This window comes from Macrotis lagotis, chromosome 1 (genome assembly GCF_037893015.1).
Source record: "Macrotis lagotis isolate mMagLag1 chromosome 1, bilby.v1.9.chrom.fasta, whole genome shotgun sequence".
Lineage (NCBI taxonomy): Eukaryota > Metazoa > Chordata > Mammalia > Peramelemorphia > Peramelidae > Macrotis > Macrotis lagotis.
Genome location: NC_133658.1, coordinates 900,318,308 through 900,335,176, shown reverse-complemented (window position 1 = coordinate 900,335,176; position 16,869 = coordinate 900,318,308). Strand labels below are relative to the sequence as shown.

Below are 16,869 nucleotides of genomic sequence, written 5' to 3'. Positions count from 1 at the left end.
TTATCACCTCTCCTCCTCAAGAAACTCCAATGGCTCCCTATTGCTTCTAGGATCAAAATCCTCTGTTTGGCATTCAACACCCTCATAACCTATCCGCCTCTCTCCTTTCCAGGCTTCTTACACTTTACTCCCCTCCATGAATTCTACTCTCCAGTTAGACTGGCTTAATACTGTTCCTCTCTTATTTTCCCTTTAGGATATGAACTCCTTTAGAGTAAGAAGATGGACTCAAGTCCTATGTCCTTCACTGTCCTGTGAGCTTAAGTTCTACTACTTGCCTGGAAATTTCTCTATCTTTTAGATATTAAATCCACAGGTTTTTCTTAATCTCATCTTTCTTGGACTCTTCTTGACTTTTGCATATATCACCCTTCTCATCTTGAATATTTCTATCTCCCTGAGTTCTTATGTTTATACGTTTTTCCACCATGACCTCTCTTCCCCATGAAGCTTTTCTTCTATCCTCATCCCCTTCCCAGAAGAATATGAGCAGGAAAGTGACATCAGAACTGTCTGAGATGAGCAGAAGCAAATAGAACATCCCTCTCATTGTACATAAGAGTAAACAGGACTAGATAGGGAAAGGGCCTATTATGAAAGAGCTGGGAATTCAATTCAGGTCATTAATTATTTCATCTTTTCCTTTTTAGGTACCATATTTTAAACAGAACATTAACCAAGATAGCCTAGGGACAATGCCCTAGTAAAGCACAAAATACCTTCTACAGAGAAACAGATTTAGGCTCAATAGTATGGGGGTGGGAGAAGTGAGAAACAGGAAAATGAATCATCATGATGAATTAGATAGAACCTTGGTGTCAGAAAGACTTGGGCTCAAGTCTACTTATGTATGACACTCCTGATTGTTAATCATTTCTCCCAGGACACTATTTCCTCTTCAACCCAACTACCTTTAAGCCCTTTCTTTGCCTCCCTTCCTCTAGTAAGGAAATATAAATTAACTATGATCAAATCAACTCTACCACTGTTCCTGAATGAGGTGTCAACCTGCTTCCTTCTGTCCCCATTCACCATCCCTGGAACTTTTAAGTCCAAAGTGCTCTGTGGCCACTGTGTACTTTCCCACTAGCATGTGAACTGCTTGAAGCAAAGGACTACCTTTGATTTTATATTTATACCCCTGTTCTTAGTACCAAATAATCACTTAATGCATACTTTTTCCATGCTTTTATTTACATTGGCTCTGTGACCAAGGGTCAGTCATTTTCTTTCTCAGTGACTCTAAAACAGCTCTCTATTGCAAAGCAAGTGCTGATCTTTTATGAGTAGAGGAAGTATCCCCTCATGGGGACAATCAATCAAGGATCAGTTCCCCAATGAGCACACTCTCTCGGTGACGGGGGTGAATCCCAAGCCCCTTCTACCCTTCTCATCCTTCTTGGGCCTCTCCAGATGCCCCAGTCTCCACCTCTATCACCTCACTGACCCAGTGCAGGGCAGGATCTCTCGTCCTTTCCTACACTGATTCCAGGTCCCAGCCTCAACCACTTGGAGAGAGTTGCCTGGCAGTCACCACTCCCCTCAGACATCCAGATTTTTGAGGTCTCAGGCCTTGATCTTCTGCAGACCCAAGCATTAACTAAAGCCCTGGCAGGAGTCCCCAGTGTTCTGTTCTTTCCCATTAATGCCTTCATATCCCCTTCTCCTCTCCAGAATGAATCCTAGAGACCAGTAAAAACCATGAAATCAGTTTTATTCTAAGTTAGAACCATCCCCTTTCCACCTCTCCCCCAATTTCCCAAGCAATCACCAGACCATGGTTTTCAAGCCTCAAGTTTTGAGACATTGGGGAATACTTTTCTTGGGAAGAATCTTTGCAACTTGCTGAAGGAAGAAAGGCAGGGAGTCAGTCCCCAGGCCTGTGTCTGGGATCAGAGGCAGTCCTCCTCCTACACTTATTTCCCACCCTTTCTTGGCCCCTCTGCCTCTCAGCCTGGCTCACCCCTCTTCTGCTCTCTCTTAAAGCCTGGGGAAACCCAGGCAAACAGCCCCACATGTCGAGAGTAGCAACACAGGTGTCTATTCCCAAGGTTAGAATGAGGAGAAGGGCCAAGACAAGCCTAAAATGGCCCAGGACCCAGAACTGTAGAAGATGACTCTGGAGGGGAGGAAATAAAGAAGAAAAAGGGGCAGGAGGCCGGGGAGGCACCAGCAGATCTTTGGGGAGAGGGAAAGCAGACCTCTTATCCTCACACCTTTAAGGACACTGGTATCCTGGATCCCCATACACTCAATAATTGTGGATCCTGTCCCACCCCTATACCCACCCTGTCAGAGGCATCTAGGCCTTCAGCTCCAGCCTTCAGACACCCTGTTTTCTAGGCTCCCAATCTCATCAAAACTTAATCCTTGAAGGCAACGAATTGAGGAGTTCAGACTCCCCCAGCACCAAACCTCTTCAGAAACTCAGGTTCCCAGCTCCCTATCCCCCCCTCCCTTAAGAATTCAGAGAAGTAAAGAGAGAAAGGGAAAGATATTTAGGGGTACAGATCTCAGCCTCAGGCTCATCTTTTGGCACCTGGTTCTCCAGCTCCAAAATGCCAAATGAATTAGAGGCCAGGAACTTCATTGGGGTGTCTTCTCCTTAGGGGTAAACTGAGGTCAGAAATGGGAAGAGAATTCCAGTGTCTGAACCTTTGAACCTATGCCCCAGATCCCACTGCCTTGGGAGCTCAGACCTGCCCTACCCCTGCCCCCCACCCCATCTATGTATGTGTGTGTGTGTGTGTGTGTGTGTGTGTGTGTGTGTCTGTCTGTCTGTCTGTCTGTCTATCGCTGTCTCTATAACTGTCTCTGTCTCTCAGTGTTTGTCTGACTCTCTTTGCCTTTGTCTGTCTGTCTATCTCTATCTCTGTGTCTGACTCTGTGGCTCTGTTGCTCTAGCTCAGGGTCCCGATCTCTCTCTCTCTCTCAATCAAACTCTCTCTCTCTCTCTCTCTCTCTCTCTCTCTCTCTCTCTCTCTCTCGTCTCTCAGAATGTCTCAATCTCTCTCTCTCCTCTCCCCAGCCCAGAGAGTTTAGTATACTCACCTGGAAGGTGCATCTGAGGCACCCCTTATCCAGCTTCCTGGAGGCAACTGGTCCTCCAAGAGTGACTGAGCTCCAGGACTGGCTCCCCATGTACCCACACAGTCAGTGTAGTTAGACTACCCCTATACATCCATACCATGTTCTCCTTGGGTCCTTCCAGCCTGGGATGGACTGTGAGGTAGAAGGGAAAGGAGGGTGTCAGAGTATAAACTGGACCCCAAAAGGGACAGGAAAATAGGCAAAGAAACAGAGCTGTGTCCCCACTCCCTGTGCTCACATGTCACTGTCAGCTTCATGGTCTCCCACCAGCTCTCCATGCCCTAGGCTATAGATGCCTTGCAAGTGTATCCCAGATGATCAGGGTACCATCCTGCACTAACACCCAACCTAAGGGAGCAGCAGACATACAGAAGAGACCTAGAAAACCTATCTCTTAGACCCCCACTCCCTCAGGGTGCCCCTCCAGTTTAGGAACCAAAGCATCCTGGTCTCTACTCCTTCACTCACCATTATTTCCCAGGACCAAGTCCTGATGCTCCCGAGTAATCTGGGGCTGGGGGGTCCCTGAGACCTGGCACTACAACTCCACAACAGCCCCCTCCTTCCCAATGTAGGATTGAAGTTAAGGTTCAAGATACCCAGCTTCTCTGGGGGAGGCAAGAAGAGTGAAAGGTAGGGAAAGGGACCCTGTTGCTCTTTCCTAGAGGAATCCCCCCTTTCTCCACCTCCTGCCCCACCCAATATTACATCTCTTGTTTCTACAAGGTTCCCCACCTAGGGTTCCTCATCTCCCCCCCTTCCATTTCAGAGGAAGACCTGACTTCCCTTCCCCACAGAGATCACCCATTTCCCAAGTCCCCGAGTTAGGAGTGGGCCTTTCCCCACTTCATGCTCTCCCTAGTGGTTTCCCAAGTCCTCCCCCACAATCCCTCCATGCTCCATCTCCATCCTCCTCCTCCCTGACACACACACACACACACACACACACACACACACACACACACACACACACTCATGCACAGATGGCCAGGAACTGGATCTCTCATATCTCTCATGTTTGCTCCTCCCCAGTGTCTCCAATACTTCTGTGCACTTTAGGGGCCCACCTTGACCTGGCTCACTCAGAGTCACTCACAACCCCACTGAAGACTCATTGATGGATTTGGCTGAAAAGGGGGACCCTCTAAAAGTCACTTCCTCTCCATCAGGTCCAAGCCAGTGAAGGCAAGCTTTGATTTCCCCACCAGACACTGCAAATAATGCACTGGGTCCATCAGAAGAGACAGATGGGGAGTAATGGAAGGAGACTGCAGAAGCACAGATGTAAGAGATACTAAATGAGAGAACTTGGAGCCCCCTCACCTTTGCAGATGAAATAATGGGAGGTATCCAAGTAAATGTCTCCATGGGCCAGGACGATGGTCAGGAATCTGCCCAGAACTGTGGCTGAAAGACATGAAGGTGATGTGATCCTGCCTGGACAACCCTGCCCTAGGGCAAGGGAAATGTCCAATCATGCAACCTCAGTCATCCCTATTCTTCATTATACCAGACATTTGAGCCACCCAAGCAGCTCCCAATCTCACAAGGACCCAAGAGCCTGAACACCACCCATTCACCTCTAGTCCTTCAGGGTTCCAGACAGTCAGTTCTATAGGTCTTTAGCACTGAAGTTCAAGACCACCCAGCCCTGATCACCCCTAACCCCATGAAGACATGGCCTCCCCGCCTCTAACATACCCAGCCTATGGGGATCCAGAGATGAGTCACATAAACCTCAAGGACCCAGGAATCCTAATCTGGTCTCTGATAGCCCCAGTTTCTTTTGCCACATCAGGTTTCCTTTCGTGTGTGTGTGTGTGTGTGTGTGTGTGTGTGTGTGTGTGTGTATGTACCAGTATGGACTTTAGGTATCATGTGAGGTCTGAAGTGAAGATGAGGAGGAGGTGGTTCTTCCCCTGGCATCCTTAAACTTGCTTTAAAAAAATATTTGTCTAACTTCACTATAATTGACTCCCTTTGTGATTCCATGTATCCTATTTTATGCACTTATGATTCTGATGAAGAAATTAAATCTACAGTCATATGAAGAAAATGATCCAAATCATTATTGATTAGAAAAATGCAAATTAAAACAACTCTAAAATACCACCTCACAACTATCAGATTGGCTAAAATGACAAAAAAGGAAAATGATCAATGTGGGAGAATGTGTGGGAAAATTGGGAGACTAATGTTGTATTGGTGGAGTTGTGAACTGATCCAATCATTCTGAAGAGCATTTTGGAACTATGTGCAAAGAGCAATAAAATTGTGCATACCCTTTGATCCAGCAATACCACTACTAAGTCTGCATCCCAAAGAGATCATAAAAAAGGGGAAAAGGTCCATATGTATAAAAATATTTATAGAAATTCATTTTGTGGTGGCAAAGAATTGGAAACTGAGGGGATGCCCATCAATTGGTAAATGACTGAATAAATTGTTGTATGTGAATGTGATGGAAGAGTATTATTCTATAAGAAATCATGAAAGGACAGACTTCAGAAAAGTCTGAAAAGACGAATAACTGATGCTGAGTGAAATGAGCAGAACCAGGAGAACATCATACACATTAATAGCAACATTGTGAGATAATCATCTATAGTGGATGACCTATTATGGAAAATGCCCATCCATATCCAAAGAAAAAATTATAGAGTCTGAATGCAGAGCATAACATACTTTATTCACTTTTAAAACTTCCTTTATGTTTTTTCTTTCTTTCTCATGTTTCTACCCCCCGCCTTAGTTCTAATTCTTCTTCCACAGCATGACTCATATGTAAATATGATAAAACCCATTCTACATCAGATTGCTTGCTGCCATGGAGAGGGGTGAGGGAAGGAAGGGTAGTAAAAAAAATGTGGAACTCAAAAACTTGCAAAAGAATTAATGTTGAAAACTATCTTTGCATGTAATTTGGTGGGGGAAAAAAACATGATTCTGAGAAGTGTTGCATAGACTTCACCAGCATGACTACGCAGAGGTCCAAAACACTCAAAAAAGTTAAGAACCCTGGGTTAGAAAGAGGAGTATCATGAGTGGATGAGAAGCTTTTATTTCATTTGCATTAACTATTGCCTGTGTGAATTTTTGTATGGGTCCTAGATTGATTCAGGATAGAGGAAGGTAGATATGGGGGTAAGCCAGAGAATCTGAAGCCTTTCTAAAAAGATGATGATGATGACAGAGTTAAAATCCTTCTCTGTCACCATTCTTTGTTTGTTTAATTTATTAATTTTTCTAATTATATGTAAAGAAAGTTTTCAACATTCATTTTTGTAAAATTGTCTTTCTCCCGCCCTTCCACCCCAGGTAAAAAGCTTTCTGATATAGGTTATACATGTACAATCATGTTACACATTTTCTTATTAGTCATGCTGTGAAAGAAGAATCAGGACAAAGGAAAGACCACAAGAAGGAAAAAACAAAAAAAAATTTTGAGTGAAAATAGTATGCTGTGATCTACATATTTCTTTCTCTGGATGTTAGGATTTTCAATCCTAAATCTTTTAGAATTTACTTTGATAGGGGCAGTTAGGTGGCAAAGTGGTTAGAGCACCAGCCCTGGAGTCAGGAGGACCTGAGTTCAAATCCAACCTCAGGCACTTGATATTTACTAGCTGTGTGACCATGGGCAAGTCACTTAATCCCACTGCTTTGCCAAAAGAAAAACAACCTAAAAAAAAAAGAATTTACTTTGACCACTGTAGTGAGAAGAGCAAAGTCTATCATACTTGATCATCACACAGTATTACTATGTACAACATTCTGGTTCTTCTCACTTCACTCAGTATCAGTTCATGTAAATCTTTCCAGGTTTTTGTGAAATGTGCCTGCTCATCATTTCTTATAGAGTAATATAGTATTCCATTGCATTCATATACCACAACTTATTCAGCCATTCCCCAATGAATGGGCATCTTTTCAATTTCTGATTTTTCCCACCACAAAAAGAGCTGCTGTAAATATTTTTGTATATGTGGGTCTTTTCCTCCTTTGTTTGATCTCTTTGAGATACAGACCTAGTACTGGTATTGCTGGATCAAAATCACAGTTTGATTGCCCTTTTGCCCACATTCTTTATTCTCCTTGGAGGTCAGAGACTTACCCTACCCTTCCAAGAAGTCCAGGAGAGAAAAAGATGGCAAATAATGAGATAGTAATTATCTCATTATTATTATTATCTTGTGTGAGGAAAGGTGAGTTTGCCTACTCTGTTTTCCTTTTCATTCTATGTTCATTAAGGCTACAATGAAGGGGGGTGGCTAGGTGGCACAATGGATAGAGAACCGGCTTGGAGTCAGGTACCTGAGTTCAAGTCCAACCTCAGACATTTAATAATTACCTAGCTGTGTGGCCTTGGGCAAGTCACTTAATCCCTTTGCCTTGCAAAACAAAAAAGACTACAATGAAGACAATGTTGTTGTTAGAATCAATGCCAAGATGGCAGAAAGAAACCTAAAGAGGTAACCTTCAAAGGGAAGGGCCATGGGCAGATAATTGCAACAATTTTTAAGTTTTACTATTATTTTACATCTCCCAGATTAAATGTCAGGAAGTCAGGATGAAATTTCATTGAAACCTCAGAAAAATCAGAGCTGTTGTGGGAATCAGGTTTGGAGAGGTCCGAGGAGATACATACAGGTTTGCTAAAATGTCAGTGGCTCCAACATTTCAGGCAAGAGGGAGAATTAAGCTAGAACACAACTTGATAGTAAACTCAACCTCTAATTGGATATTTACCTAGGTGACCAAAAGTACCAAATATCTCCACCCCATGCATGCAATGTATATGTAGTTAATGAAGGATACTCTGGGGCTAACATGGGGGAAGGAGGCTTAGAAAGAAGAAGCATATTTGGACTTGGAATTAGGAAAGTCTGGGTTCAAATTTTACTTCTGTTACTAGCTTTGTGACAATGGAAAAGTCTTTTTACCTCTCTCTGACTTTTGGTTTCTTCATCTCTAAAATGGGGAAATAACACTTGTAGGTTCTTCTGAACTTCAAAAGAGATTTAGTCCCAGGAGAATTTTGCTTTGTGAATTTTATAACATCCTGAAGAGAAATAAGAGCAAATTCTGAGATCTCTCTGCCTTGAAGGAGCCATTTGGGGATCTTATGAATCTGCTCCAGATCAGAGAACATTATTTAAAAAAACGACCATATGGCTGCAATTTACAGCCAAGTTTTGGGATTTCAGGGATGCGTTTAGAGAATTCTAGGATGCCGGGTTCATGCAAGGTCAAAGAGAGGAGATACCATTCAGGGAACAGGATCTTCCAGAGCCTATGGCAGGCCTCCAGCTATTGCAAATCCTTCTCAGTGATGGAACCCTGGTGAGCATGAAGACCTCTTCCCCCCTCACCCTGGCTAATTATATTTAAAGAAGGTTTTCAGAATCTCTCCGGCCAACCCCACCCATCATGGTTAGGCAAACTCTCAGCATTCTCAGCCTAGAAGAGGAGGAGAAGAGGGTGTTGGAAAGATAAGAAAGATATGATGATGACTGATTCGGTGGGGGAGTAGGAGAGAGTGATTTCATAATCACTATATTTTCACATCTATTAAAACTGCATAAATCCATGTTCATCTGTGTCTAAATCAATGAATACAGAAAAAAGAGAAATTGAGAAACTATTCCAAGGGAAAGGGTCAAAAGTAATAAAAACATAAAAAAATTCTACATTTTAATATTTTGAAATTCAACCCTAGAGCATAAACTAAGAAACTACTAAGGTAGACAAAGGGTAAGTAACTTCTGCCAAAATGAGAGAAGCCGAAAACCAATTAGCTTCCCTTAAGAAGAGTAAGGTTCAAACGCCATCTAGTGCCTCGCTGAGATGTGGACCCAAGTTGCTCCAGGAAATGGTGATCTACTGAGATGACTCACCAGGAGATGGGGTAGGGAGGAATACAAGGAGAGAAGTAAAAACATCAAATTTATTAATAAAAATGTATTTTGATTAGAAATATTTAACCTATGCAGACCAAAGCTTACTTACTAGCTTCAATTTTTAAAAGTTGTATTATGTATTATGTTTTTTTCTCTCTGTTTCCCCCCATTTCCATTTGATTCTTTCACAATATGACTAATGTGGATATCTGTTTAACATAGCTATACATTTATTGGCTTTCTGTCAAGGGGAGGGAGATTAATGTGAAATCCAAAACCCTGCAAAAAAGGATTGTTGACTGTAGTTGGAAAGATAAATAAAATATTAAAAAATAAATATATTTAACCTAGTGATTAAATTCTAAGCTATTTGACAATTGGTTTCTTGTATGTTTGAAGGAATCATATACAATTTAATGCTTGTAAAGAGCTGTGAAAACTTTGAGGGAAAGAGCATGTACCCATGCATTGGACAGGTGAGAAAATTCCCTCTACCAAGGCAGGTCAGCAATATTTAGCCTCAGAGATTTACCTGGAACATTCAGGTTAATTAAATATTCTCACTATTTTTCAGGCAGTGTGAAAGCATTGGAGTTAAAAATAAGGGCAAAAATAGTCCCTGCCCTCAAGGAGCTTACATTCTAATGAGGATCACAACATGCAAACAACTGGGAATATATAAGATATTTAAAGGGGGTGAAGATGGGGTGGCTAGGGGGTGAAGATACTCCCAGTTGGTAAGGCTCTAGTCTAATGGCTGCAGGGATGGGGACTTCCCGAAAAAGGAGGAAGCGGTCTTGAAAGAATCTAATGGGGACGGCTAGGTGGTGCAATGAATAGCTGACGCCCTGGAGTCAGGAGAACCTGAGTTCAAATCTGCCCTCAGACACTTGATAATTACCTAGCTGTGTGACCTTAGGCAAGTCACTTAACCCTATTACCTTACAAACCCCCTCCCCCCCCAAAAAAAGAATCTAAGAGACCTGTTAGTATGGAGGAAAAATATGAGAGACAACCAGGTGATTAAGGCATTGAGAAAGGAGATAGAAGCAAGGGGGTCAGTGTTGATGAATTGTTAAAGCATATAGAAGGGAATAACGTAGACAGGTAGGAAAAGGTTGGGTTATAACGAGTTTAAATGCCAAACAGAAGACTTCGTATTTGATCCTGGAAGAAATAGGGAACCGTTGAATCTCACTGAGGGGGAGTAGGGGGAGGGTGATATGGTAAGATCTATACTTTAGAATAATCACATTAGCAACTGAGTAGAAGATGGATTGCAGTGGGGAGACACCTGAAGCAGGGAGACCCAGTTAGAAGGATATTGCTATAGTCTACTTGGAGTCTAAGTCTGGAGTCAGGAAGACTCATCTTCCTGAGTTCAAACCTGGACTCAGATGCTTCTTACCTGTGTGACCTTGGGCAAGTCACTTTCCAGAATCTCTGCCAAACAAATTCCAAATGGTGAGTAAAGATTCAGGCATAGCTGGAAATGACTGAACAGTAAGAGCTGAAGTGAAATGGAAGAGAGGGGTATGAGAACTGTTTAAACCAAGGAACTAGGAAATTAGAATATTTCTTGTTTAGCATCAACATATAAAAAATTCAGATAAGAACATAATGCAGATAAAGGAATAATACTTAATCTCTAAGACTCAATGAATTTTTAAAAAATATTTTTCAACTTACTATTCTACTATAAGAAATAATGAGCAGGATTCTCTCAGAAAATCTGGAAAGACTTTCATAAGCTGAAGGAAAGTAAAATGTACTCTGTACAAAGTAACGGCAATATTGTAAGATGATCCACAATAAATGTCTTAGCTATCCTCAGCAATGTAACAATCCAAGATAACTTTGAAAGACTTTTGATGAAAATGCCATTCCTGGGGCAGCTAGGTGGTGCAGTGGATAGAGCACCAGTCAGCATGACCTGAGCTCAAATCCAGCCTCAGACACTTAATAATTACCTAGGTATGGCCTTGAGCAAGTCAATTTTAAAGAGAGGAAAAAAAAAGAAAATGCTATTCATTCCCAAAGAAAGAACTAATTATGTCTGAATACAAATTGAAGCATACTTTTACTTTATTTTGGTCTAAGTTTTCATTCACAAATGACTTATGGAAATGTTTTTCATGACTATACATGTTTAACCTATATCAAATGCCTTGCCTTCTCAATTCACGGGGAGAAAAGAAAAAAGGGAATTTGAAACCTGAAGTTTTTAAAACAAATGTTAAAAATCATTTTTACATGTAACTGGGGAAATATAAAATACCAAATAATTTTTTTAAGTAACTTATGTGTGACACTAATGCACTATTGGCAGAGTTGTGAACTGATCCAACTATTATGGAGAACAATTTAGAACTATAACCCATAAGGCTATAAAACTGCATAACTTTGATCCAACAATACCACTACTAGATCTGTACCCCAATGAGACATAAAATAGAGGAAAGACCACACAGGTACAAAAATATCTATAGCAATTCCTTTTCTGCTGGTAAAAAAAAAATTGGAAATTGAGGGCATGTCCACCAATTGGAGAATGGCTGAACAAGCTCTGGAGGCTTAATGGATTATTGTGCTATAAGAAATGATAAGCAAGATTATTTCAGAAAAATCTGGAAAGACTTACACAAACCGATGCAAAAAAGAGCGAGCAGAACCAGGAGAATACTGGACAACTGGACACAGTAATAGCAATAATGTAAGATGTTCAACTGTAAATAACTTAGTTATTCTCAGCAATACAATGATCCAAGATAATTCCAAAGAACTCATAAGGAAAAATGCTCTCCACAACAGAGAAAGATTTAATGGAGTCTGAATTCAAATCAAAGCATGCTATTTTTTACTTTAGTTTTCATTTTTTCTCCTTTTTTGGTCTGCTTCTTTTATACTATGACTAATATGGAAATATATTTTTGCATGATTGCACACATATGACTATTATCAAATTGCTTATTATCTCAAGTAGGGAATACAGGAGGAAAGAAAGGAGAACATTTAGAAGTCAAATTTTTTAAAAATAGATGTTAAAAACTATCTTTACATGTAATTGGGGGAAAATATTATTAAAAGTAGAAAAATATTTTTCAGTTAATAAGCATTTATGTTCTGTGTCTCCCATCCTATGGGAGAAAAAATGAAACTTTCATTACAAACATGCATACCATCAACTGGGGAATGGCTGAACAAGCTGTGGTACATGAATGTAATGGGATATTATTTTGCAATAAGAAACAAAGAGCAGGCATTTCAGAAAAATCTGGAAAGACTTGTGAACTGATGCACAGTGAAATGAGCAGAACCATGAAAACATTGTACACAGTATCAGCAATACTGAGTGATGATCAATTATGAATGAGTTGGTGCTTTTCAGCAACATAGTGATCCAAGACAAGTACAAAGGACTCACAATGAACTGTTATTCAAATCCAGATAAAGAGCTGTTGGACTTTGAATGCAAATTGAAGCATACTTTTTCCACTTCATTTTTCTCTTCTGTTACATACGTATATAGAGATATATTAAACCTACATCAAATTTCCTGCCATTTTAGGAAGAGGGGAGGGGAGAAAGAAAGGGAGGAAAATTTAGAACTCAAAATCTTGTAAAGATGAATGCTAAAAATCTTGACATACAATTGGGGAAAAAACAAAATATTATTAAAAAATAATGAACAAGGGGCAGCCTTGGTGGTGCAGTGGATAGAGTACTTAGCTTGGAGTCAGAAGGACTTGAATTCAAATCCAGCCTCAGAAACAATATTTACTTAGTTGTATGACCTTGGACAAGTCACTTAACCCTATTGCCTTGCAAGGAAAAAATAAGGGAGAGGCAGATCCAAGATGGTGACAAGAGAAGAGCTTCTCCTAGGCATTCTCTCCATAATATTTCAAAAATCATAAAATTATGACTAACTAAATTTTTGCAAGACAGAACCCACAGAAAGATCTAGTGAGGCAATTCTTCAGACCAAGGTAACCTGGAAAATAGTGGAAAGGCTCTGCTCAACAGGATTAGAGAGGCAGCCCACTAGAGTGAAGAAATTTCAGCATCCTGGAGGCAGCCCCAGGGTGCCTGGGAGCTGTGGCTTATGGCAGCAGGGGGCAGTTTCCTGACCTAAATCCCAGGGAGCACCGGGCACAAATTGATGGATCAGCGGAGGGGACCTCGGCCAGAGCCAGCGCATGAAACCCAGCCCTCAGAGCACTCAGCAGTGGTGGCCTTGGCAGCCCAGATTCAGAAAACAGAAGCAGGCAGAGCCAGTAAGCAGGAGCCCCCAGGCAACTAAGCCTTGAGTGTTCAATCTACCAAAGATAGGCGAGTGGAGAGAGACTTCCGAGGTCTGCCCTCTGTACCTGGAACAGGACTCTGGGGCTCTGACCACATTCAGATCCTGGTCACAGTCTAGGCCCTCCAATAGAACAGGGTGCCCCCCACCTCAGTCCTGTGGTAGAGGGGTGCACTTGTGGTCATTCACAGACCAGGAGAGCAGTCAGAGCCTCACACACTGATGTCCTTGTGTGTGAGGGGTGTCCCTATAATACTCAAAAGCTCAAGAAGTACCCCCAAACCAGGCACAGGCTGGGAAAATGAGTAAACAGAGAAAAAAGAGAAACACCATTGAGAAATACATTGTCTATGATCCCAAGAAGAATCAAAATACTCAATCTGAAGATGAAGAAGTACAAGCTTCTGCATCTAAATACTCCAAGAAAAAATGGAAATTGGGCTCAGACTATGACAGAGCTCAAAAAAGATTTTGAAAATCAAGTAAGGGAGATAGAAGAAAAATTGGGAAAAGAAATGAGAGAGATGTAGGAAAAACATAAAAACAAAGTCAGCAGCTTAGTCAAAGAGATTCCAAAAAAATGCTGAAGAAAATAACATGTTGAAAAAAAGAGAAAAAAGAGAAAAAAAGGAAAAAAAGAGAAAAAAATAACATGTTAAAAACCAGCATAAAGGGGTGGCTAGGTGGCATAGTGGATAAAGCACCTGCCTTGGAGTCAGGAGTACCCAGGTTCAAATCCAGTCTCAGACACTTAATAATTACCTAGCTGTGTGGCCTTGGGCAAGCCACTTAACCCCACTTGTCTTGCAAAAACCTAAAAAACAAAAACAAAAACCAGCATAAGTCAAATGGATAAAACAGTTCAAAAAGTTATTGAGGAGAAGAATGCTTTAAAAAGCAGAATTGGCCAGATGGAAAAAGAGATAAGAAAGCTCTCGGAGGAAAACAAATCCTTCAGATGTAGAATGGAGCTAAAGGAAGCTGTTGACTTTATGAGAAGTCAAGACATAATACTTCAACACCAAAAGAATGATAAATTAGATGAAAATGTGAAACATCTCATTGAAAAAAACAACTGATGGAAAACAGATTCAGGAAATAAAATTTAAAAATTATTGGAATACCTGAAAGTCATGATCAGGAAAAGAGCCTTGACCTCATTTTTAAAGAATTCCTACAGGAAAATTGCCCAGATATCCTAGAAGCATAGGGCAAAATAGAATTTGAGAGAATTCACCAATCTCCCTTGGAAAGAGATCCAAAAAAAACAACAACCCCCAGGAATATTATAGCCAAGTTCCAGAACTTCCAAGTCAAAGAGAAAATATTACAAGCAGCTAGAAGGACACAATTCAAATATCATGGAGCTGCAGTCAAGATCACACAGGACTTAGCAGCAACTACATTAAGACCTCAAAGGGCTTGGAATGTAATATTCCATAAGGCAAAAGAGCTCAAAATTCAACTGAGAATCAACTACCTAGCAAAACTGAACATCCTCTTCCAGGGGAGAAGATGGACTCTCAGTGAACCAGGGGAATTTCAATTGTTCTTGTTGAAACAACCAGAGTGGAACAGTAAGTTTGATCTACAGGATCTCAGGTGAAGCATAGGGAATGGAGAAGGGTAAAATATGAGGGACTTCATGATGATGAACTGCATGTATTCCTGCATAGAAAAATGATACTGATAATACTCATATGATACTTCTCATTTAATAGAGAAGGTAGAAGGAGCTTTTATAGATGAAGCACAAGAGAAAGCAGGATTTGAAGATGTAGTATAAAAATGGAGTCAATGGCTAAAAGGGAAATGTAATGGGAGTAAGAGAAAGGAGAGGTGGAATACATTAAGATATTTCATATAATAAGATTTTTATTATATATATGTATATATACATATATATATATATATATATATATATATATATATATATATATATGCTCAATGACATTTAGAGTAAAAAAGAAGAGAAGGGGGACAGGGCGAAGGGGGTGATGTGAGTGATGGAGGAGAGGGTGGACTGTGGGGGAGAGTGGTCAGATATAACACATTTTCTTTTTTACTTCTTGCAAGGGCCTGGGATTGGATAGCCTGTCCAGGACCACAGGGCCAGGTGTGTCGAGTCTGGAGGAGGGAACTCAGGCAGACATCAATATGATGCATAAGCTGGTTCGTTTATTGATCACAGGATACATACTTTTATACACTACATTTATGTAACCAATTACATAAGCGTTTTAGCAAGCATTTTTTTCACATGCATACCTTGTGTATGTCTTAGGTGATTGTTTTGAGAACCAAACAGTGTTTTGAGAACCAAACAGTGATTTGATAAACAAAGTGCAGAAGGTAATTATCTCAGAATGTGCTATCTATCTGAGCCTGGAAATATACCTTGTTAGCTCAGACATGCAGCTACTCCCTTATCTAAGCTCTGAAGTACATCTTGCTGGTTAAAGCACATAACTATTTCTGTGTTAACCCTTCATAGCTCTTAGCCTGGAACATATGTGACACAACACAGGTGGTTGCTGGGCATTAGGGGTGGTATGTGGGCTCGGGGCCTCTTGGCCCCAGGACTGGTGATCAATCTGCTGTGCCACTCAGTTACCCTACAGCACATTTAAGAAGAGGAACAGAGTGAAAGGAGAGAGAAAATATAGTATATGGTAGTAGGGAGGTATGAATGGAGGGAGTTGCAATCAGCAATGGCAATGGTGGAAAAATACAGAAGTAGCTTTTGTGATGGACTTATCATAAAGAATGTAATCCATCTGCAACAGAGCTGGTGGTGTTGGAACACAGACTGAAAGCACATTTTTTTATTTTTTATTTTTATTTTTTCTCTTTGCTTTATTGCTCATAAGGGTCTATATTGGGGGGATATTGTGTTTACTCTTAAACAAGAATATTTTAGTAGTGTATAAAAACATCATTTGCATATATATAACAAAAATTAAAAAAATAACATGCATAGTTAAGCAAAAAAAAAGTTCCCACTATCGGCCATGTCCAAAAAGATATGTCTTATCCTTCATTTTGAATCCATCCCCTCTATCAGGAGTGCGGTAATATACATTATCACCATGGATGACCATTGTATTAATTAGATTTCTTAATCTTCTCAAAGATATTTTTCTTAATGATATTGTTCTGTAAATTATTCTCCTAGTTTCTCCTTACTCTGTTTCAGTTCATTCAAGTCTTTCCAACTTTCTCTGAAACCATCTCCTCTTCAAGCGCAGCAGCATTCCATCATATGAATTTGCCATCATTTGATTCAACATTCCCCACTGATGAATACCCCCCTTTAGTTTCCCACTATAAAAAGAACCTCTATAAATATTTTTGTACATTTGGATCCTTTCGTAAAAACAAAAGATATCAACAAAAAAATTATTTTTAAAAAGAGTACATCATTGGACCTGTTTTCAAATGGCACCTCCACTATTTATAATTTGTAATGATTCTTTTTTGTCAACTTTGACAACCTGATGGGTTTGAAAGTAGAACCCCTGAGTTCCCTAATTAAAAGACTCTCTGTAGTTATTAGTGATTCAGAGCACTTTTTAA

At 40.5% G+C, this 16,869-nt stretch overlaps 1 protein-coding gene across 12 annotated transcripts in view; it reads right to left on the bottom strand.

Moving 5' to 3' along the window:
* Nucleotides 1-16,869, bottom strand: part of ATP4A (ATPase H+/K+ transporting subunit alpha) — a 112,669-nt gene that overhangs the window by 37,132 nt on the left and 58,668 nt on the right. For 7 of the 12 annotated variants that reach the window (XM_074218897.1, XM_074218896.1, XM_074218890.1 and 4 more), the window contains 3 exons: nucleotides 4,414-4,497; nucleotides 3,559-3,698; nucleotides 3,052-3,222 (listed from right to left, as the gene is read on the bottom strand). In XM_074218897.1, coding sequence (XP_074074998.1) covers nucleotides 3,052-3,141 — 90 coding nt within the window. In that variant the 5' untranslated portion in view covers nucleotides 3,142-3,222; nucleotides 3,559-3,698; nucleotides 4,414-4,497. Of the gene's footprint in view, nucleotides 1-3,051; nucleotides 3,223-3,328; nucleotides 3,439-3,558; nucleotides 3,828-4,413; nucleotides 4,498-8,033; nucleotides 8,791-16,869 lie in introns of those variants that run through there. The other 5 variants (XM_074218893.1, XM_074218901.1, XM_074218899.1 and 2 more) reach the window with 5 other exon arrangements.